Genomic DNA, 21,260 nt, shown 5'->3' on the forward strand with positions numbered 1-21,260 from the left:
GTTGCTGCAAGCCTGCTTGTGGCTCCACCCTGCCCCTCCCCGCAGGCTGGCAGCCCCTGTGTGCTCCTCCCTGTCCCTGTCCCAGGGGCCCAGACATACATGTGCACAGACTCTTCTGCATAGCAGGCGCCCCCATGTGCCTGCACCTGCTTCCCTCTGCCCCCACCTTGGCCGCCCCTCCTGGCTGCTCCTGGATGTCCTGGGTGCTTATCTGGATTTTCTCACTGACTGAAAAGACACTAAGTAAATGCCCAGAAGACGATGCAGGGGTAGGGCCTGGTGGCATGGATGTGGGTGAGAGGCCTTTGGTGGTCAGGCGTGGGGATTTCCCCTGGCAGGGTGCAGGGGAGTCACAGCCAGGCTTCCCTGGGGATGTGAGGACAAAGCAGCAGCAGGCACCCTGCAGCCCCAGTCTGGCCCTGGCCACACCGACACCCCTGCCTGAACCCCACTCTGGCACCAGCTGTCTCTTGAGCTCTGCTGGAGGTCATGGGACAGGGGTGTAGGCCAATCTCCTGCTTCCCTCAGCTCCCTCTGCATTAATCCTCAGAGCATTAATCCATGGCTGGGAGTGAGGGCCTGTGCCCCAAGCCAGTCCCAGGCCAGACCCTTTCTCCTTCAGAGGGCTCCAGTTTTCCTGCACAGTCAGACCCAAGGCTATCTGAGCTCCTGCAGACCCTCCTCCCACACTGAGCTGCCTGATTGGTCCACTGGGTGCAGGGACCCCCCACCCAGCAACCTCTAGGTTGCTGGCCCATTGAGTTAGGGACACAGTGGGACACAGATGGGCTTGTGCTACCCCGATGAAGCTGGGTTTCCAAAGGGTACGTTGTCCAAGAGGCGTTGAGAGGCCCCTATGTGCCCGCCCTCCTGCCCTTCCTCTGGGCTGTAGAGGGGCACCTAGACAGCCACTGTGAGCCCACCTTCTTGCCCTTCCTCTGGGTCTTTTTTTTTTTTTTAAGACAGAGTCTCACTATGTCACCCTAGGTAAAGAGTGCTATCGCATCACAGCTCACAGCAACCTCCAACTCTTGGGGTTAAGCGATTCTCTTGCCTCAGCCTCCCAAGTAGCTGGGACCACAGGTTCCCGCCACAATGCCTGGCTATTTTTTTTGTTGAAACTGTCCTGCAGTTTTCATTGTTGTTTTAGCTGGCACTGGCTGGGTTCGAACCTGCCAGCCTTGGTGTATATGGCTGGCACCGTAATCACGTACTACGGGTGCCAAGCCCTTCCTCTGGGTCTTGGAGGGATGTCTAGGTAGCCCCTATGCACCCACCCTCCTGCTCTCCCTCTGGGCCCTAGAGGGGTGTCTAGGCAGCCCCCTGTGTGCCCCCCTCCTGCCCTTTCTCTGGGTTTTTGAGGGGTATCTAGGCAGCCCCTGTGCGTCACCCTCCCGCCTTTCCTCTGGGTCTTAGAGGGGCGTCTAGGTAGCCCCTATGTGCCCAGCCTCTGGCTCTTCCTCTGGACCTTGGAGCTACTGGATGCTATTTTAAATCCCCTGCACTGTAATGTGGGACCAGGCTCACCGAGCTTGTATCTCCTGCAGGTAGGCAGCCCACAGAACTGCCTAGTGGTCAAGTGGTGGAGCCATGCCGGCAGAGTGCAGGGAGGGATACAGGCAGGGGCGGGGGTGTTGGTTCACCGGATAGATGTGGGGGCTTTTGGGCCCCATCTCTGTATGTGGGGTTGAACACAGTCACAGTGGCTTCAGGCCCCTGGTACACACTCTTACTATGTGTCTGATGTCCTGGTATGTAATGACACATATTTGTCTGCCAGACCCGCCTTCCCTGGACCCCTGGGGCTGGGTGGGGGTGGAAGCAGTGACTTTGACCTCCTTTGGGTTAGAGAAGTTTTCTTCCACCCTCTTTATAATGCAGAAATTGTGGCTCCCAGAGGGAAAGGTTTGAGCTCTGACCTGGAGACCCCTGTTTCCAGGATCCTCTGGCCTCAGGCGTAGAGGGCTGTGGGACTACTCCTGGTCAATTGGTTAGTGCGCTTGGACTGACTGATGTCTATTCTTGGGGCCTCTTCTGAAAGGTGTTTAGTGTGTATCTTTTTTTTTTTTTTTCAGAATGTGTAGTGTGGTTCTCTTGCAAGGGGGTTTGTTTTGTTTTTTAATTTTTTTTTTGTAGAGACAGAGTCTCACTTTATGGCCCTTGGTAGAGCGCTATGGCATCACACAGCTCACAGCAACCTCCAACTCCTGGGCTTAAGCGATTCTCTTGCCTCAGCCTCCTGAGTAGCTGGTACTACAGGCGCCCGCCACAACGCCCAGCTATTTTTTTGGTTGCAGTTCAGCCGGGGTTGGGTTTGAACCCGCCACCCTCGGTATATGGGGCCGGCGCCTTACCGACTGAGCCACAGGCGCTACCCTGTTTTGTTTTGTTTTTGAGACAGAGTCTCACTCTGTCACCCTGGGTAGAGTGCCATGGTGTCATCAAAGCTCACAGCAACCTCAAACTCCTGGGCTCAAGTGACCCTCTTGTCTCAGCCTCCTGAGTAGCTGGGACTACAGGTGCCTGCCACGACACCTGGCTATTTTTTTGTTGTAGTTGTCATTGTTTGGCAGGCCCAGGTGGGGTTTGAACCCACCAGCCGCGGTGTATGTTGCCAGCACCCTAGCCGATGAGCTACAGGTGCTGAACCACACTTTTAATTTCAAATGTGGAAAAAGTCAAATGATGTGACTAGTGGCCTTATCGGTCAAGATGAACAACAAGGTCTTTGGAAGGGAAGCTGCCTGCTGTTTGTACAGTATAAACTCTCTCAGCAGAGCCAGGTCAAGTCTTTGCATGAGATCGCCGAGATTGGGGCGGGGAAGACATCGGCAGGATGGCAGAGACTCTCCACCATGTAGACAGTCACACTGTGTCCGGACACCAGCACAGGCAACAGCAAGGTACAAAAAATTAGGGTGGATATGTTTGAGTATTTATTACCATTTTTTTTAATGTCATTTCTATGTTCTTCATAATTTCCATAATTTAATTAGTTTAATTTGATTTCAATAACATCTGTGTTCAACAACCAGCTCACAGAATTACAGGAGATTTAACAGCCAGTTCCAATGGTCCACTGGCTATAATGCCCCTAGACAAACACTCCTCAGGGTCGTCTGCCATCATTAAGGAAATAAAAGTGGCCCAAGAGAAAACTTTTCTGCACCATTAATAGCGATTAAAAATGCCTGCCACACAGCGCCTGTGGCTCAAAGGAGTAGGGCACCGGACCCATATGCTGGAGGTCGCAGGTTCAAACCCAGCCCTGGCCAAAAACTGCAATAAATAAATAAATAAATAAAAATGCCTTGGGAGGCTGAGGAAAGGGAATTGCTTAAGCCCAAGAGTTTGAGGTTACTGTGAGTTGTGATGCGATGGCACTCTACCAAGGGCAACATAGTAAGACTGTCTCAAAAAAAAAAAGAAATTAAAAGTCATAATTTAAAAATGTTTATGAAATCTTGTTAAAAAATAATAATAGTAGGACGGGCTCAGTGGCTCATGCCTATAATCCCAGCACTCTGGGAGGCCAAGTCAGGTGGATCACCTGAGCTCAGGAGTTCAAGACCAGCTTGAGCAAGAGTGAGACCCCCATCTTTACTAAAATAGAAAAAACTAGCCTGTTGGCTTGGCCCCTGTAGCTCAGTGGCTAGGGTGCCAGCCACATACACCAGAGCTGGCAGGTTCAAACCCAGTCCAGTCCTGCCAAACAACAATGACAACTGTAACCGCCCCGCCCCCCCCAAAAAAGAAATATCTGGGCGTTGTGGTGGGTGCCTGTAGTCCCAGCTACTTGGGAGGCTGAGGCAAGAGAATCGCTTAAGCCCAAGAGTTTGAGGTTGCTGTGAGCTGTGACGCCGTGGCACTCTACCCAGGGTGACAGGTTGAGACTCTCTCTCAAAAAAAAAGACAAAAAGAAAAAACTAGCCAGGCATCGTGGCTGGTGCCTGTAGTCCCAGCTACTGGGGAGGCTGAGATAAGAGAATCACTTGAGCCCAGGAGTTTGAGGTTGCTGTGAGCTGTGATGCCATAGGACTCTACCAACGGCTACAAAATGAGACTCTGTCTCAAAAAAAAAAAAGTAAACTAATTACATTGATATTAACATTGCTTGAAATATAACTGTCTTCTTAAAACAAAAAGACAACCTGATGAGAAGAATGATGTTGTTCTGCATTTTTGCAGCTCTCTCTAACGTTTATCTTAGAGAAGACAGCTGCACTCTCCTGTCTGCTCCTGGTGTTCACTTGTCGCAGTGTGTCCTTGTGGTTGAAATATAGGAAGAAACCTGGCCTCACAGGGGTCAGCTGCCTTTTCAGGTAATCGTGGACGCTGGTAATGGATGCTGCACCCAACCTGGTCGGATGGTAGGTTTTTACAGGTAGTTGCAATGTGGAATCTGAAATCGTTCTTTGTTTAGTCACATCAGCACCCGTTGATCTGTTTTTCATTTTAAGTGGATCTTTGCCCTTGGATGATTTTTGGAGTATCATGTTTTGGTCACCTAGAAAACATTGGTTCACTGAATTATGTAGCTTTCCCAAATGTTTACACATTTCATTACATATTCTCCAAAATCACGTTAACATCACCACTGATCTCATGAGAAGTCTGTAAATTTTGAAAGCTGACAGACTCACAGTGGTGGGTACAAGTTTTCCAAAATGTTAATTGTCACCTAAGCTTGAATTTTATCATTGCCAACAGATCCTGTACTTTCTTGTTTTGTCTCCTAATTTCATTTTATATTACATGGATATCGACAGATTATCATTGTACCTACTTGCAGGGACACATAGTAATGTTATAATTTTTGGAACACCATGTGAAATGGTTACACCAAGCTCATCAGTATATCCCTGGCCTCAGATACTGATACTGTATTTAACATTTTTTGTGGCAAAAACATTTGAAATTTACTCTTAGCAATTTTGAAATGTGCAATAGTCTATTATTAATGACATTGACCGTGCTGTGCGATAGGAAAAATGAAAACCCTAAACATACTCCTCCTGTCTGACAAGGGGGCTCATACCACGGACCATCCTCTCCCAGCCCCCGGCCCCCAGTCACTATGCCTGTGAGTTCAGGTGTTTTAGATTCCACATCAGTGAGAACAGGTGGCGTTTGTCTTTCTGTAACTTGACTTACTTCACTTAGCGTAACATCCTCTGGTTTCATCCATCTTGTTGCAAATGGCAGAATTTCTTCTTTTTAAAGGCTGAGTGGTGTCCTGGCTATTGTGATCGGTGCTGCAGTGACCCTGGGGGGGTCACAGGGATTTCTAGCCTTTGAGGTTAGTACCCAGCAGAGGTGTTGTGTGTCTGCCTCACTGTTTTTGAGAAAGCAGCTGTCAAGCATCCCAGCTGGCGGGGCAGTCTGTTAGGCTCTCTCAGGTGGGGACAGCGGCCCACCTGCTGCCTGGCTAGTTTAGCTGGAAACTCCGCTGCCCAGGCGCATGCGGTGGGAAGCCGTGCTCTGTGCCCAGCATGTGTTTCCTGCTTCCTCACCCCAGTCAGGGAGGGTCCATACAGCCAGCCACTTCATTGCTTCAGCAAAGACCTTCCTAGGGACGTGGCCTTTTCTTTGCTTTAGTTCTCAGCATGGTGGTGACACCATCTGGATCTGAGCTATGGCCTGCAATGTCACCCTAGAGCCTTGTCACCATTTGTGCAAATGTCAACAGAGGGGAAAAGACACCTCCTTTATTATGCAACAGCTTAGACCTCATGGACTCCTGAGAGTTTCTGGGAGCCCTGGCAGGCCACACTTTGGGACATAGTGTTCTGTGGCTTGGACCTCACCCTGCCCTTCACCTCCCTGTTTTCAGGGCCCATCCGTTGCTACATCAGTCAGCCTCACTTTTCTTGCTTCTGACGCTGTGTGGTGCTCCCAAGGTATGTGTCCCCCAACCTTGGTGGCCTCCTGGTGTGAACATCTTCCCTGAGTCCTGAGATGTTCGGGGCCTGGAGCGGCTGCACACACAGGCGCCCAGCTGAATGACCCCCTCATTCATCATAGACAGGCCCCTCGTGCTCTGCCCTTTCCCCTGAAAACTCCCTCCCCCTCTCTCGCTAGAGTCCCCTCCATGAAGCCAGCCTGGGCCCAGAGACTGGCAGGGTTGCCTGTCATTCTTCCCTACTGGGAGCGTGAGGTCCGAGACTCAAGGGGCCTGGCCTGGCCCCACAGGTCCCTGGGCTCAGGGTTGCTGGGACGACATCTGCTTCGGTGTGGAGCCAGGCGGGGCTGCAGCTGGGCTCCAGCTGGCTCAACCAGCTTGGTGGTGCTGCAAGCTTGCCTGGGCCTGTGGTTTCTCTGGGCTGGCATTAGCTCCGTGTTCTGTGCATCGGTGAAGACCAGAGGTGTGGAGCTGGGACAGGCAGGGAGGGCTCCAGGTGCTGGTGGCTCCTGCAAGTTCACCCCCCACGGGATCCATCACCAGTGGTCTTTGTCCAGGGGCCTCTGCACCTGGGCACCTGTGCCTAGCCATGAGACCAGTAGGGTGGCAGGGATGCAGGTGTGGGAGGGAGGTATAACGTGGTGGGCCATCCATCTGGGCTAAGTAAGACCTGCTTAGGGGGCATTGAGGCACTGGGAGGTGGCTGGAGCAGGGCCCTGGGATGAGGAGGGGGCTGGGGCAGGCAGCTCTCTCACTTTCTGGGTCTGCTCTGGGGACTTCAGGCAGCAGGGCCAGCTGCGCCAGCTAGTGACAGTTGTGGGAGGGTCTCTGGGCCTCACTGTCTCCATCCATAGGATGGGATTTATCTGTGGTCTGGGTGGCCAGTGAGACCTGGGACTGGGAGGGCAGGACTTCCCACTCTGACACCCTCTCCCTAGGCTGGGCTTCCCTCTGCCTATCCCCAGGAAAGTGGCCAAGGCTGTGCCAACTCTGCTTCCGGGGCACTGACATGGGGGTGGGGGTGGGAGGGATGCAGGAGGGGAGCTATTGGGGGAGCAGGTGGGGTCCCGTGGTGGGCCCCCAGGTGTTCCTGCTGTGAGCTATGTTCTGCTGGACATGGGGCACCATGGGCCTAGAAATGGAAGTATCCAACAAGTCCTCTGGGGCAGAAATGGGCTCTGGACGTGCTGGCTCCTGAGCAGGCCCCCGGGCCCTCCCTGCATGGAAGAGCAGCTGGGGTGGGCAGGGAGCTTAGGGCTACTGAGAGCCTCCTAGGTGAGAGCCTCTTCATCCATTGGGCTTTTGAGGGCAGAGGGCTGCTCACCACATGGAGGGAGATGTGCCCACCTGGTGTGGACATCACACCCTGGGCAGTTGGCTTGGGCATGGGCCACTGTCCAGGCTCTCTGGGCCTGGCTGTGCTTCCTGATTAAATGGAGCAGAGGTCAGGTGGACTCTCCGCTCTGCCTCCACTACTGGCTGGTCTGGCCCTGCAGGGTGAGGCAGTTAGTGTGCGCTTGACCCTGATGGCTGCCTATTCCCAAGGGCTGGTGTCTGAGCCCGAATCTGAGCAGAGGCTGGGCATGTGAGGCTGGGCAGTGTCCCTCCAATAGCCTGGGGGCTGGGCTAGATGGGGACGGGCCCACAGCATGACCCACTAAGGCTTCTGTGACCCACAGCCCTTCCCATGTGGCACCAGCCCTGCTGCAGGACCCTAGATTCTCCTGACAGCTGGGAAGTGCAGGAACCAGCATGGCTGGAGGTAAGGGTGCCATGAGAGGCCAGGGGGCTTGCAGGATGAGGACAGGTGGGCCGGGGCTCCTGCTTGCCCCATGAAGTGCCTCAGGGCCGATGCCAACGGCTGACCTCATGGTCCTCCACAGCCTCACCTTGGCTTGTGGCAGCCAGCATGGCGTTGTTTCCTAATTAGGTTTGGCTGTGCCAGCCCAGCCGGAGCCCCACGCCCGGCCCGCGCTTCAACAGACATGTTGGGGCATGGCAGTTGGGCTCCCACTGCATCAGGAAGCTGCAGTGACTGTGCAGAGCCCAGCAAGCAGGCGGGCTGGTGGCTGGAGCTGGCACAGGCCTCACAGCGGTGGGGCTGAGGGGCTGCCACAGTCCAGCTGCTCAGAGAACCTGAGCCGGGAGACACCACATCTGTGGGTGAGCCTGCAGCTGGGCAGAGTGGTGAGGGACACCGGGGAGAGGGTGGGCACAGCCAGGTGTGACAAAGGGCTCCTGAGCTCGAGTGTCTGCTGTGAGTCCTGGGTGCCCTGGGGCCTGTGGGCTGCAGGTGCCCACTCCCTGTGATCTTCTGAGGCCCAGGACCCTGAGGGCACCTGGCCAGCCAATTCCAGGTCTGCTTCTGATCTTGGAGTGGGGTGGGCCAGGCTGGAGGGTCTGGGGCCTGCAGCATGCCAGGCTGAGGGAGGACAGATGACCAAGGGGCCCTCCCTCCCGGGGCAGGTAGACAGCATAAACCTTACCTGTCAGGGCTACTGGAGCCCAGGTCTCCCACCTCCCCCCACCCCCAGCTGTCTCTCCCTCCCACCTGGGCAGAGCACAACTCTGGGAGTCCAAGGGCATAGGCATCTGATGTCCATCTGAAGGCCGGGCCCTAGCAGCTCTGTCCAGAGCAGGTGAGAAGGGCTCCAGAGCCCAGGGGCTGAGGTTTCTCACCCTGCCCATTAATCTCTTTGTGGCCCCCAGAGAGGAGGGGCTGGGTATGAAGGAAGAGGTGGCTCAGAAGGCTCTGGAAGGAGAGAGCCTGGGCTGACAGCAAGGTGGGAAGGCAGGTTCAGGCAGAGGGGCTGAGCAGCAGTTGGTGGGCTGGGGCCTCTGGGCAGGAGTGAGAGGCTCCCTGAGGGAAGTAGCAGGGGTCAGGTCTGAACCTGAGCCAGGCAGGGCTGCCCTGCCCTCGGGCCCTGGGAGAGAAAAGGGCCTTCGTTTGCTGCCTGACTGAGTGGCAGGTGGAACAGCCTGAGACTCCAGGCCCAGAACTGACATGTGGTGAGGCCACAGGTCTGGAGAAAGAGGAAAGGGACACCCACAGGTCTTGAGCCCCTCCTATGTCCCTCAGTGAGGCCCAAAGGCTGGCAGATGCCTCCGGCACTCAGCACAGCAGAAGGGGCCGCCGAGTTCTGAGACAGCACATGTGCCCTGGCATTGCCAGCTTTGCTCCTGGGAGGCTGGCTGGTTTCTATAAGAGAATTCCTGCCTTGCTTTGGAATTTCATTGAGCAAAGGAAAAAGTCTCAGTAGACTAGTAATCAGAATGCTGTACTGAGTAAGCCACTGCCACTGGCCCTCTGGCCTCACCCACTCCTCACCCAAAGACTTGAGGTGTCTGGGCAGGTGGTGTGGACTGCCCTCCTGTGGCCCTTTGGTCCTTCCCACCTGACTCCCTACACTGGGCTCCAGGGCCTCCTGCCCCACCTACACCCTACCCTGGGGTCTGTTTGTTTGTAAGGTGCTGTGAGGTAGGGTGTAACATAGTTTAGCCAGAAGGGGCCACGTTGTCCACGCCGCATCCTGGCCCCACACCTGGATGCTGCACAGACCTCACCCACTGACACCCTCTGCCCTCTTGCTCTCTCCAGGTGTGTGATGAATGACAGGCCCAAACTCCATCCCAACAAGGGCCACCAGGGGCCTTGGAAGCAGAGGGCTTCAGCGTGGGCTCCCCCTGCCTCCTGTGGATGGCCCCAGCTGGTGATCCAGGCCAGGCCTACCCTTCACTGTTGCCACCCTCGCAAGAGCCTTCTATCCCTCCACCATGGCACCCCCGCCAGTGGGCCCAGTCCCTGGTCCTGTTCTTCTGCCTGAGGACCCAGGGCCTCATCTGAACAGCAAGTGGCTTTTCCTGAGTGCCAACGTTCTGCCTGTGGGTGAGTGAGTTATCAAGCCCTGGCTGCCCACGTGAGCTGCAGGGTTCAGATGTGGCTCAAGGTTCAGTTCAGTGACTGTGTTGTTTCCTGGGGAGAGTGGGGCTCTTTTGGGGCAGGTCTGAGAGCACTTGATGTACACTTGTGTCCCTTCTTGTGGGCAGATTCTGTCGAAATATACAGGTGGCCTGGGAGAGGCTCTCCCTGGGGTTAGTGCTCCCTGCCTATGCACCGTGGGCCCCTAGGTACAGGGCGAGGCTCCTGCTTTCTTCTCACCTGGTGCTGGGCCTGATGCTGGGTAGGGGTCTCCTACCTGGGGAGCTTCTGGGGTCTGGTGCAGTAGGCCCTGGGGAGCTAGCCTGGCCCTCCCACTCCTGAGCTGCTCTAGGAGCTGCGGGCCCACCCCTGCCTATGTGGATGTGTGGACCTGTGTCACTGTGTGTGGGCACCTGTGCCTATGTGTGTACCAGTGCCTGTGTGTGCGCACCTGAGTGTGTGCACTTGTGTGAGTGCAACTGTGTCTGTGTGTCTGTGCCTGTGTGTGTGGGCCTGTGCATGTGTGTCCAAACCTGTGTGTGTGCGCCTGTGCCTGTGTGTGTGTGTGCACCTGTGTACCTGTGCACATGTGCCTGTCCATGTGTGTGTCTGTGGCTTTGTGTGCACATCCACCTGTGCCTGTGTGTCCGCGCACCTTTGCCGGTGCACATGTGCCCGTGTGCACACGAGGACCTGCTGCTTCTGTTCTTCCCAGGCTCCCTTGCTGCTGGGAGCTGCCCCATAGGGCTGAAGGTGGTGGTGAGTCAATGAGGGTGCCCATGCCTTCCTGTGCACATGTGCCTGGGTGTGTGTGCAGGTGCACACCCATGCACCCCTGTGCCCCACAGAGGCAGCCCTGGCTTATTAAGCCCACATTCCCTAGATGTGCCTGGACAAGTCTCCCCGCCTGTGAGTGGGAATGCGTCTGCTCATGGTGCACAGCCTCCCACATGCGTGGGGCCCTGGTGTTCAGCGCTGTCTGGGATGGACATCAGGGACAGAAGAGGTCAGATGGTGTCCCCTTATCCAGGGACCTGGAGTCCCGAGAGCCCCTGATGCCAGTGGGTGGCCAGCAGTCCTGGGTACAGGCATGAGAATGGGCATTGGAGAGATGGTGCCCAGGAATGGGGCACCTGCTGTGGCCCCTCCTGAGCTGACCCTGCCCCTACCTTGTTAGCTCATGTTGCACCAGGAAGGCTTTGTGCAGGGTGTGGGGTTGAAGATGGGCGTGGGGGTTCGCTTCTGGCTCTGAGGTTGTCCCAGAAGACTCCCTGAGGCAGCCCCCTTGAACAACATGAAGTTGCTCAGCCAAGAGGGCCTGTGAGCAGCTTAGTTGCCTTCTGGAGGCTCTGGGGCAGGGTAGCTGCTATAGGGTGTCTCCCTGGTGCTGGAGCCAGATTCTTGGTTCAGACTGAAGCACATTCTATTCCTTGAGCTGGTGCCTGTCCCAGCTGATGCCAGCTCAGACTCCTGGGGGGAGTTGACAAGGTACCCCAGGTGGTGTGGACCTCTATGCTGCCCTGGGATGGGCTTGGCCTGGCCTGTTGGGTTTTGGGGTTTCAGGGTTCTGGGCTGGACTCTGGCACAGAGCCCACACACACTTGCCTGGTGCTGGCCCTCTGCTGCCTCCTTTGGGATGCATGGCTGCAGCTGCCCATGACAGGGCCAGCTCCTATTCTTCAGAAGAGACCAGGGGTGAAGCCCCACTGCTGGGGCTGGGGCCTGAGACTGGAGTAGGGGGAGTGTTGGGGCAGGTCACTTCTGGGGTATGAGTGTGTGGGTGAGGAGGCCAGCTTCCCATTTGGGACTGGAGTGGACGGTGTGGGACCCAGGCCCAGAATGGGGGCAGAAGATAGCACTGGGGGACTTTCCAGACCCCCTGCCATCCCCCTAGCTGACAGTGCCCTACCCCCATGCAGTTTGTCTTACCCTAATTGTCACAAATACATGGCAATGGGGTTTCATCTGGACAGCACAGTCCTGCCCAGCAGGCCAGAGGATGGGGAGAATGCCAATGACCTGCTGGGCATGTGGGCTGAGCCACATAGTTGATGGCTTTGGGTGTGCACCTGACCCATGCCCAACAGCTTCGGTGTCCCTGCCTGGCCCTGACAGCACACACCGCAGGCTCTGTGCACAGCCTGCTTCTGGGTCCCAGCCCTCTTAGTACCATGGGGCCCCAGGGGCCTGAGGTGAAGGACTGGAGCTGGGATGTACAGGCCAGGGCTAGTCAGACGGGGTGGGAGGGTGCCCCGCCATCTGGGGGAGTTGTCACAGGGCGGCCTGGCCTCCCCTGAGAGACACCTTCAGGGTGTTCCTGTGGTTAGGTGGGGCCTGTGGCAGCTGCTCCCTGCTCTTTCTAGGGCTCCATCAGCCACCTGCTTCCTCCTCCCAAAGCGCAGATGGGGATGGGGCTGGAGGACTTGGGGAACCTGTCCCTGCTGTTACTGCTGCCCTGTGGCTGTCTTCCTACTGTCGAGAGGGGCCGCATTTCCCTCGGGGAGCTGTTGGTGGTGTTATGAGTCTGCAGTGCAGCCAGGGCTCCAGAGCACTCAGCGGCTGCCCCTCAATATTGAGTCAGTGATGCTAGGGAGCCCTCCTTCCACTGTGGCAGCTCCTATGCTCAGAGTTAGTCTGGGCATCCTAACTTGGGCACCTGGGCCTGGGCTTCTCCTTCATTTGTGGAGAGGCCCAGCTGACAGAGGGGGACCAGCAAGTGGGCAAGTTGTTGCTGGGGAGGTGGGATGTGGGTCATGTGTGGCTTCCAGTGCTGGCCCCAACTGGCCCAGGGACCGGAGGCAGGAAGTTCTCATGGCACAGGTGCACCTGGAAGTGCTGGTCTCCTGGTCTCTGAGGTCAGTTGGGTCCTCCTCCCTGACACCTCTGGATGGATGGGCCAGCAGCCTGGTTGGGGGTTGCTGAGGCACAGCCAGGCTTGAGACCAGGCCACCTGTCCTCTGGAAGTGCTTGGGGTTGAGGCTCTGGCCCTGAGGGGCCAGGATGGCTGGAGGAGTATCTGTGTCCTTAAGTCAGGACTGAATGCTGTTGTACAATGAGGCTGGGGGTGGGGGAACAGAGAGTGTCCCCAGGGCAGAACATGGGAACTCTGGGGGCTTTCAACTTCAAAGCACGCTCAGATCTGCACTTCCCTGGGACTTCTCCCTAGCTGTATGTTGGCCCCTCTTGTATGTTTTCTTTTTATGACTGTGAAAGACTCAGAGGAGATGCTTTGGAAAATATAAGAAAATATGAGGGAAATTGAGACCCTGCATCTCTGCCAGCCCTCCTCTGAGCATTTCACACACAGGTGTCTGCTGTGCCACTACCCGGTTCTCCCCAGCAGACCTGTGCCTCTGACTCCTTCCCAGATGACCTAACCCTGGGGCTCTGGTCACTGTCCACCTTTGAATTTTCTTCTGGCTGCCTCATGCTCCAGCAGATGTGGCCCCATTGTTAGCACTCAGCACCAAGGTGACTTCCAGAGGCTGCTGTGAGGACTGATGCTGTAAGGGGGTCTCTTGCACACACATGTGGCTCCTCGGTCTGCACCCCCACTTGTTTCCTTGGAGGCCTCGGGTCTCTCTGACCGTGAGCAGCAGTGTTTGATGTGCACTGAGCTCTTTGAAGCTCCCTCTCTCAGCTTCTTGCTGAGCAGCAGAGGAGGTGTCTGGCTGAGCGGGTGCTGCTGGGCGCCGGGGGGGCTGGCCCAGGAGCCTGTGCAGGGCCAGCCGCTGCCTGCTGCAGGCTCAGAGGCTTTTCTAGAAGGAGTGGGACACATGGACTCTCTTAGAGCGCCATTACCACTGGGGAAAGAAGCCTGGCTCCTTGCATAATGGCGTTTGGGGCACCCAGGGGCTCTGTAGGGTGGTGGTCCCTTATCCATGTTCAGAATGCAGCCTGCTTCTGGGAAACAGCTAAACTTGGGCCCTGAGCAGACAAATTGGGCATCCCCCAGTCTAAGTGTTGTGAGCCCAGTAGCTGGCCTCTGGTGCCCACTCCCGGCTTGTTGACTCTTGTTTGAGACACAGTTCTCATCAGCAGCCTATCAGGTCAGTCAGCCTCCGTCTCACTGGCCAGCGTGACACTGCGTCCTGCACAAGTGTGGCCAGGACCTTTCCTCTGGGAAACCAGCTCCCCACAACCCCAGGTCAGGGTGCACCAGGCTGCCTTGTTTCCAGGGGGATGGGAGGTTGTGCTACAGGTTTTCTTCCCATTCCAGGACCAAGCGGCTGCACCCAAGTGCTTTGCGTGGTAACTGTGACCCCTGCTGAACTCAGTCCCCAGGCAGGTTGTGTAGGATCAGCTGTGAATTGTTTATGTCCTTGGGCATCTATGTTGTGCCTGGGCCACGAGGGAGGTTTCTTCCGAGAAGTCCATGGCCATGAGCCTCAGGACTCCAGGGCTGTGCAGAGAACTGAGATGCAGGACCTGGCTCTGCCGGCAGATGGGCAGTGGCCAGGCTGGGCCTGGCCTTCAGGGAAGTGGGCAGCCAAGGGGCCCTGCTAAGAAGGAGGGGATACGCTGCACAGGGCAAAGGATTGCATCTAGGAGCTGCTGGGATGCCATCTGGGGCAGTGGATAGGCTGAAGGCTGGCTGGGGTCTGGGTGTTGCCCCTGTATCTGGAGGCCTGGGTTAGGGAGAGGCCAGGGAAACAGGGGGACTGGGCTGACCAGTGCTGGGTACTTGGTGGCAGAGGGAGCCAGCTGGGCCAGCCTGAGCTCAACAGAGGCTGCTTCAGGCTCCCTGAGGCTGGATGGGTGTGCTTGTGATGGGGACAGGGAGTGGGGTGCTCTCTGCAGGGATTGGGGAGGGGCCTGGGCTAAGACAGGGTCCCCCAGATAGGACAGTGCTGGGGCCTGAGGTCAAAGTGGCATACTCTCAGAGTCCGCTGCACACCTGGCCCCAAATGTGAGAGGAGACTGGGTTTTCAGAGGTCTCTGAGGCTGCTGAGTAAGGTGCAGGCAGCAGGGATGATGAGCCATTTGGGGGATGAGGGTCTGGAGCCCCTGCCTGGTGTGGCCCCAGTCCTGGTGTGCTCAGCTAGGGAACAGCTGTTCCGCTCTGCATGGGGTTTAATTTGCTGCCTGGGACTTGGGCTCTTCTAGCCCAAGGAAGAGCCCAAGGGTGCCCTGCCCTTTTCCTTCTGGCCAGGAAAAGGGTAGGGCACCTCTTCCCTTTCCCTCCTGAGGCAGGGGTGATTCCCAGGGCTGAGGAGTCGCCTGCGGCTCTGTCTCTTGGAAGGACTAGAGAGGCAGACAGGGTGGCTGTGCAGGCCCAGCTGGCAGGGATGGACTGAGGGCTGGGCCGTTCCCATCTCCTTTCACCTTTGGTCACTAAGCAGGTGACCAGCTGCCTCCTGGGCGCAGCATCTCCTGGTCCCCGGAAGGGCATAGGGCTTGCCTTCCTGGGTTAGGGCAGGCAGCTGCAGAGAAGGGAGGGTGTGGGTGGTGTGGTCTGTCAGTTAGCTGTCTAAGAGGCCAGCCCCCTGAGAAGCAGGGTTGTCCAGGGCACTCATCAGGTATCATGGTGAGATGTGAGTGGTGGACAGGATGTACAGGGCGGAGAGTGAGCAAGGGGGTTGCGAGGTCCTGCTCAGGCCCCACTGTAGGCTCCACTCCCAGGAGCCTCCCAGAGTTCAGAGCCTCAAGCCCATACTTGGTTGGTGGAGCCTCTTGCCTTCCTGCTGAGCAAAACAGCCCCTGTGGGCCTGGTATACAGTTGATGCTCAGTGCATGGTAGCACAGGGCTCTCAGGGCTGGGCCCAAAAGGCAGAGGAGAGAGGAGCAATCCCAGACTGGGCCCCTGGGTCAAGGGAGGCTGTGGGGTATGCTTGCTTTCCAGCAGCTGTCAGGGGCACCTGGGGAGCTAGGGGCAGGAGGTTCAGCCCTGCTCTGGCGGTGGGCTACCATCTGCCAAGTGCTGTCCAGACCTGGCCTTCCCTCCCTGCCCCACGGGTGCCCCCAAGCTCCAGGCCTGGTACATGGGAAGCCAGAGCCTGCGAGGCCTGAGAACCAACCTCGCATGTCGTCTTGAGTTCTGATTGAGAACGGGATGTCTTAAGACCAGATGCCAATGAAAAATAAAAACACATTTTCTAAATTTAGCCAGTTGAGAATTGCACATTTGCCCAATTAGACCATTGATCTGGTGTGTGTGCGCGTGCTCTCCTGGGCCTCCCTCACATGTCCCTGGGGCCTGTCTGTCCTTGGTAGTGACCTGGGGCTACAGAAAGATCTCTGATCCCAGCTCTCGCCCTGAACCATTTTGTTTTCACCTGGAGCTGGGCACATCGCCTGCTGCGAATAGTCTCAGGATATGTGGGGCCACTGGTCAGAGTCCGGCTGGATCCCTGTCCACCGAGGAGAGATTCTGCCTGGCCGGTATGTTTGGGGGCAGTGGGCGCATACCTCATGATCAGATGGGAAGGGTAGGGTCACGTCCTGGGACATCGTGCTGGGCAAGGCAACCAGGGAAGGCTTCCTGGAGGAGGTGCCTTACTCCAGACCTTAGAAACCAGGCAGGAGGTGGAGAGGGCCCGTGAAGAAGTTAGGCTGGCAGGGTGTTGGTGAAGGAAGGGGTAAACAGAGGAGAAGGAGATAGCGGGGTCAATTCCTGGGGCACCATGGGTGCCAGACCCAGGGGTCCAATGTAGCCCATGCTTCAGCAGCAGGGCTGGGGCCTAATGGACAGGTGCCCGGAGGTCATTTGGGGCTGAGGGCACAGCCCAAGTGGGGGCTTTCATTAAAAGGCCTGTTAGGGAGAACTGCCGGGGAAGACTGGCTGCGTGCCTGGGACATGGCGACTCTTAAGTTGGGGGCAGTGGTGGGCAGGGGAGGGCTGTTTGCCCCGCCTGTGGGAGTTGCCCTCTAGGGCACCTGAGCATTAAGGTGAGTGTCTCCAGTTCCCCCCAACATGTGCAAGTGACCTCCCCCAGTGGCCCTGAGCCCATCCAGCCTAGAGACCCTACCCTCCAATTGAGGATTCTGGAGCCTCTGGCTCAGAATGGAGGTTGCTGTCCTTGTTTCCAATTTGCATTTCAGTTTGGCTTTGTGCCGCAGGAAGCCCAAGTTTCTCCGTCTCCTCTGCACTCTTGGTTTCTGTCTCTCTCCACCCTTGGGTCTCCGGCTCTCAGCCACATCCTCCCAGGAACAGAAGGCTGTGGATCTTTCTCGTGGGGCTTCCTCTGAGGACCGTGAGCTTGACAAGCTGTAGGCATCTGGCTGTCCCTGGGCAGTCCTGCTGCCAGGACCTCGCATCTCAGTCCTAGTGAGAGGAGCCACCTGGGAAAGGTGTGCAGTGGGCATGGTTTAAGGGGTGCTGCCCACTCAAGGTACCCTGGAGGCTGAGGGGCTGGACCACCCTACCTGCCTGTATCTAGCCCCTGGGGTCTCTAAGCCAGGCAGTGATGGGAGAGGGTACTTGGGGCTGTCACTCAGAGAAAAGCCCTTGGAGGGGGCTGGGAGATGGCAACAGAAGGAAGCCCCCACTGTCAGCTGCTGGTGGTCAGGCCCCACCACAGGGTCTCAGAAGCCAAGGAGTGTCACGCTGCAGGTGTGACTATGGAATGCTTCTTGGCATGCAGGCAGGAACCCCACCCTGGCCTGTGCTTGGCTTCTGCCAACTCCTGTGCGTATGCTGGGAGCATCTGGTCGTGGGGACATCTCAGGTGGGCAGGGGGGAGCACACACCCCTTTCTGTCCACCCTGTGTGTTTTGAGCATCTGTTGGCATTTCCCATCCTCCCTGATGGGTGTCCACTCTCCTACTCACTTTGGGGTTTTGGGTCGACTGATGTTGTCTAGGTTGGGGTGGGGGAGGAAGGAGAGGAGTGAGCAGCTCTGCTCCAGGCTGATCCTTAGGCCTCTGGTGTGGGAGCAGGCAGAGAAGTTGCTGGAGACAGCAGTCTAGGAGAGGAAGCCAGGGTGGCATCTAGGGGTCTTGTGTACCCCCCCCAGAGGCTGAGGGGAGGTGGGATGTAGCCTACCCTGCATGGGGAAGTGCAGAGTCACCCCCCGCCCAAAGCTGCCCACATGGCCCAGGGGAGGTGCTTTCCTGACTGTCTCCCCCAACCTGCAGCCCCCACTGAGGCAGCCAAAGCTCTGATAACCTCTGGTGGTAGCAGTGACAGTCTTCAGTGCAGGCTGGTGGTGGTGGCGGGAATGCCGTTGCTACTGTGAGCGGAGGCTGCTGTGCACCTCAGCACAGAGCTCCCAGCAGTGTGTGAAGACTGAGCTGGGGTTGCCCAGAGCTCCTGGGAGGCAGAAAGCCTTGGGTGCTCAGTGGGCTCTTCAGGTGCCAAGATGCATTCTCTGGGGGTCAGCTTTGTGCCAAAGGAATCCTGAGCGTGCCCTTGGGTCTATTGCACAGCCAAGAAATCCACTGTCTGGTTTGGGGAAAGCCAGAAATCTTTGGCTGCAGCAATCTGGAAGGAATCATGGAAGCCAACAGTTCTATATCTGGGGAAACTGAGGCTTGGAGGGGGAGGTGGAGGCTCCTTGACAGTTGGTGGAGAGCTGAGATGTGAGTCTGGGCCTCGTTTCCCCTTTAGTCACTAGACCAGAGCTGGACAGGGGACAGGGTCTGCCTTGGAGCAGATGGAGGTGTTGGCAATATTTGTCTGACGCCTCCCCTGCAGACCCTGGCCTCCTGCCTGGCCCTTGCAGCTGTTCCCACCCTGGTGCTCACTTTGGGCCCTGTCCAGATCCAGATTTTCTTTCCCTGAGGGCAAAGCCTGTGAGCCCAGGGCACACGTCTCTTCAGTGGGCCTGGCGAGGACCCCCCTCCCATCCTGAACAGCCTGTGTCAACCCCAGAGGGTGGGAGTCCTAGGATACAGAACCTGCATGGTGTGGGTGGACCAGGCTGCCCTAAGTGAATGCTGTGATTTGGTAGTGGGCTGGGGTGTGGAGTGGCCTTGTGCTGAGACCTTGGGGGCTCAGAGTGCAGAAGCTTTCTCTGCACAAGGGCCTACCAGGTGGGCTGTTCAGAAAGGGCTGCCTTTTGGCCCTGTGGCCAAGGCAGGCCCTGCAGGGAGCTGGGACCACCTGTATGGCTGCCTGTGGCAGACCAGGCATGGAGCCAGGGCCAGCAGAGAAGCCTAGCCCAACAGGAGTGCCCACAAAGGGTCCTCAGCATCTAGGGCCCTTCTCCATGGCTGCTTGGACCTGGTAGTGGAAGAGGCTGTGAGGTTACTGACCAGTGGGGGATGGGCCAGGTTGGGTGGGGAGAGATGGGCCAGCCCTGCATTTACAGTGTCCACCTGACTCTCAGGGTGCAGCCCCAGCCTCTCCTGATGTGAGCTAAGGGGGGGCTGGGTTCTCACCCCTTCCCCACCAGTTCCAGGCACTTCTGCAGGTGCCCCCTCACATCTTAGGCCGGAGATGGGTGGCTCAGGCCCCTCTCTCCACACAGCAGGGCAGTGGGAATGGGAAGTGGTGGGGCAGCGACGCTATCTTGGCTGCGCTGCAGGGACAGGAGCCCAGCCTGGAGCCTGGAAGCGGGTCGCGGTCCCGCCCCCTTCCCCGTCCCTCGAGCGATCACTGGGTGGAGGGTGGGGGTTAGGGAGAGTGGGGAATTGGGGTCGGCGGGGAAGTGGGGCGCAGGGCCGCCCAGCATCCTTGCGGAGAAAGTACTTTGGCTGGGGAGGGCGCGGGACGGGCCGGTGTCCCCGCAAGAGCCCCGCGTCCCAGCCCCCGCCCCACGCAGTGCTTGCCCGGTGGCGCCCGCTCTGTGCCCCTTGGTGCTGCGGCGAAGCCTGCGCCCCCGGCCCCTCCCGGCGCGGGCGGACAGGGGGTGTGGTGCGGGCGGCACGAGTGAGCGCGCTCCCCGCGCGGCGCCTCCACGGGGCGCACTGTCACCGCGCCCGAGCCAGCCGCGCGCACAACCGCCCGCGCCGGCGGGAAGATGCGGCCGGAGCCCGAGCCGTAGCCGGGCCGCTGACTGCGCCCCTCGGCCTGGCCTCCCCCGCCCCTGCCGCCGCCGCCGCCGCCGCCGCAGCCGCCGCCGCTGCGGAGACAATGGACGCGGGAGCCGCCCCGGAGAAGCACAGTAGGTGCCGCTCCTGTCGCTGTGCCGCGGGGCCGCGGTCGGTGGACGCGCGGGGGCGCCGCTGCCCCTGGCCGGGTCGGGGTCGCGCCGGGGAGGGGTGCTCGCTCTTCCCCCCCGAGAGCTGTGTCTGGGGTCCTGGGCCGAAGGGCTGGGGTAGGGGTGCGGGTGTGGATTGTGGCGGGACAGGAGAGGGTCCGCGGCCGCCCCGTGTGCGAGTGAGGGATCCAGGGGCCAGCCCTCTGCAAACTTTCCTCTGGTGGTTTACCACGATGTCACATTTTGTGCTGTGACCTGGGCTGAGATGACCCCTGTGGAGTCCAAGCTGGGGACACCCCTGTGGGCACCGCCACATGGGTGTGACTGATGTGCTGGGTGGACGTCCCCCATGGCAACACACTGCTGGTCTGCCTGGGCTGCAGTGCCACACCTGGTCCAGGGCAGGCTCTCAGCACTCAGGTCCTGGTGCAGTGGGCAGTGTTGAGGCAGGCGGGAGTCAGAGGAGGCCCTGGGCAGCCCTCCCAGGCTATGGGTAGGGGAGGTGAGAGTGGTCCTTGCCGGACAGCACCTGCTGGGGCTGTGGGCAGAGTTATGAGGCACTCCTGAAGCTGGCCTCTGCTCTTTTCTCTCCTCCCCCACCCCGTGACCGGAGGCAGACAGGGTGACTCCCGGCTCCCCACTAATATCACCTTTTTCCCATGACCTGTCCCCAGTTTGTGTCCCCTTGGTGCCCTAACACCTTCATCCATCTCACAGGTAATGTTAAGCTCTCCCGGGGCCTGGGCTGCAGTGCCCAAGAGCTTGTGTTGGGGTAGTCCATGGTGTCCCGCCAGGGTCCTCTGAGCCCAGAGGCTTGATTAGAGAGCTGTAGCTACAGAGGGGAGTTCAGGCACCATGGGACTGGGGGCCTAGGTCAGAGGTCATGGTCACTGTGCAGCTCCTGACTCCACCCGCACCCAGGACTCTGGGCTAATGGAAGAAACTGGCTCTAAATTGGCCTGTCACATTCCCTCTGCACTCAGGCCACAGCTATATCCTCAGTGGTGAGAGGGCTGACTATGCTGTCGTCTGGAACCCAGTGCTGGGAGAGAGTGGAGTGAGGGACGGGCTCCTGCCTGGGCGTCTCTCAGGGGAGCCTGGGGCAGTGAGAGGAAAGGCTGGTGTGGGCCTGGGCAGTGGCCAGGGATGGTGGGAGCATCTGTTTGGGTCTTGGAGCTTAGTCTGATCGCCTCGGTGTCCTGCATACCTGTTACACAGTCAGCACAGACCTATTATCCAGCTATCAGCAGAGCTGACTGTGGTTAGGGAGAATCTGGGAGTCACGGGGGAGCAGGGGTGTCCAGAGTGTGGTGGAAAGATTGGCAATAGTCCCTCCTGTGAGTGACCAGACAGAGAC

At 58.0% G+C, this 21,260-nt stretch overlaps 1 protein-coding gene across 1 annotated transcript in view; it reads left to right on the forward strand.

Moving 5' to 3' along the window:
• The first annotated feature begins 7,996 nt into the window (after positions 1 to 7,996).
• Positions 7,997 to 21,260, forward strand: part of PLCH2 (phospholipase C eta 2) — a 66,592-nt gene continuing 53,328 nt past the window's right edge. The window contains exons 1-3 of the mRNA XM_053575200.1: positions 7,997 to 8,065; positions 8,462 to 8,541; positions 9,501 to 9,788. Of these exons, the coding sequence (XP_053431175.1) occupies positions 9,677 to 9,788 (112 nt within the window). The 5' untranslated portion in view covers positions 7,997 to 8,065; positions 8,462 to 8,541; positions 9,501 to 9,676. The remainder of the gene's footprint in view (positions 8,066 to 8,461; positions 8,542 to 9,500; positions 9,789 to 21,260) is intronic.

Source organism: Nycticebus coucang, chromosome 22 (assembly GCF_027406575.1).
Source record: "Nycticebus coucang isolate mNycCou1 chromosome 22, mNycCou1.pri, whole genome shotgun sequence".
In the NCBI taxonomy this organism is placed as follows: Eukaryota; Metazoa; Chordata; class Mammalia; order Primates; family Lorisidae; genus Nycticebus; species Nycticebus coucang.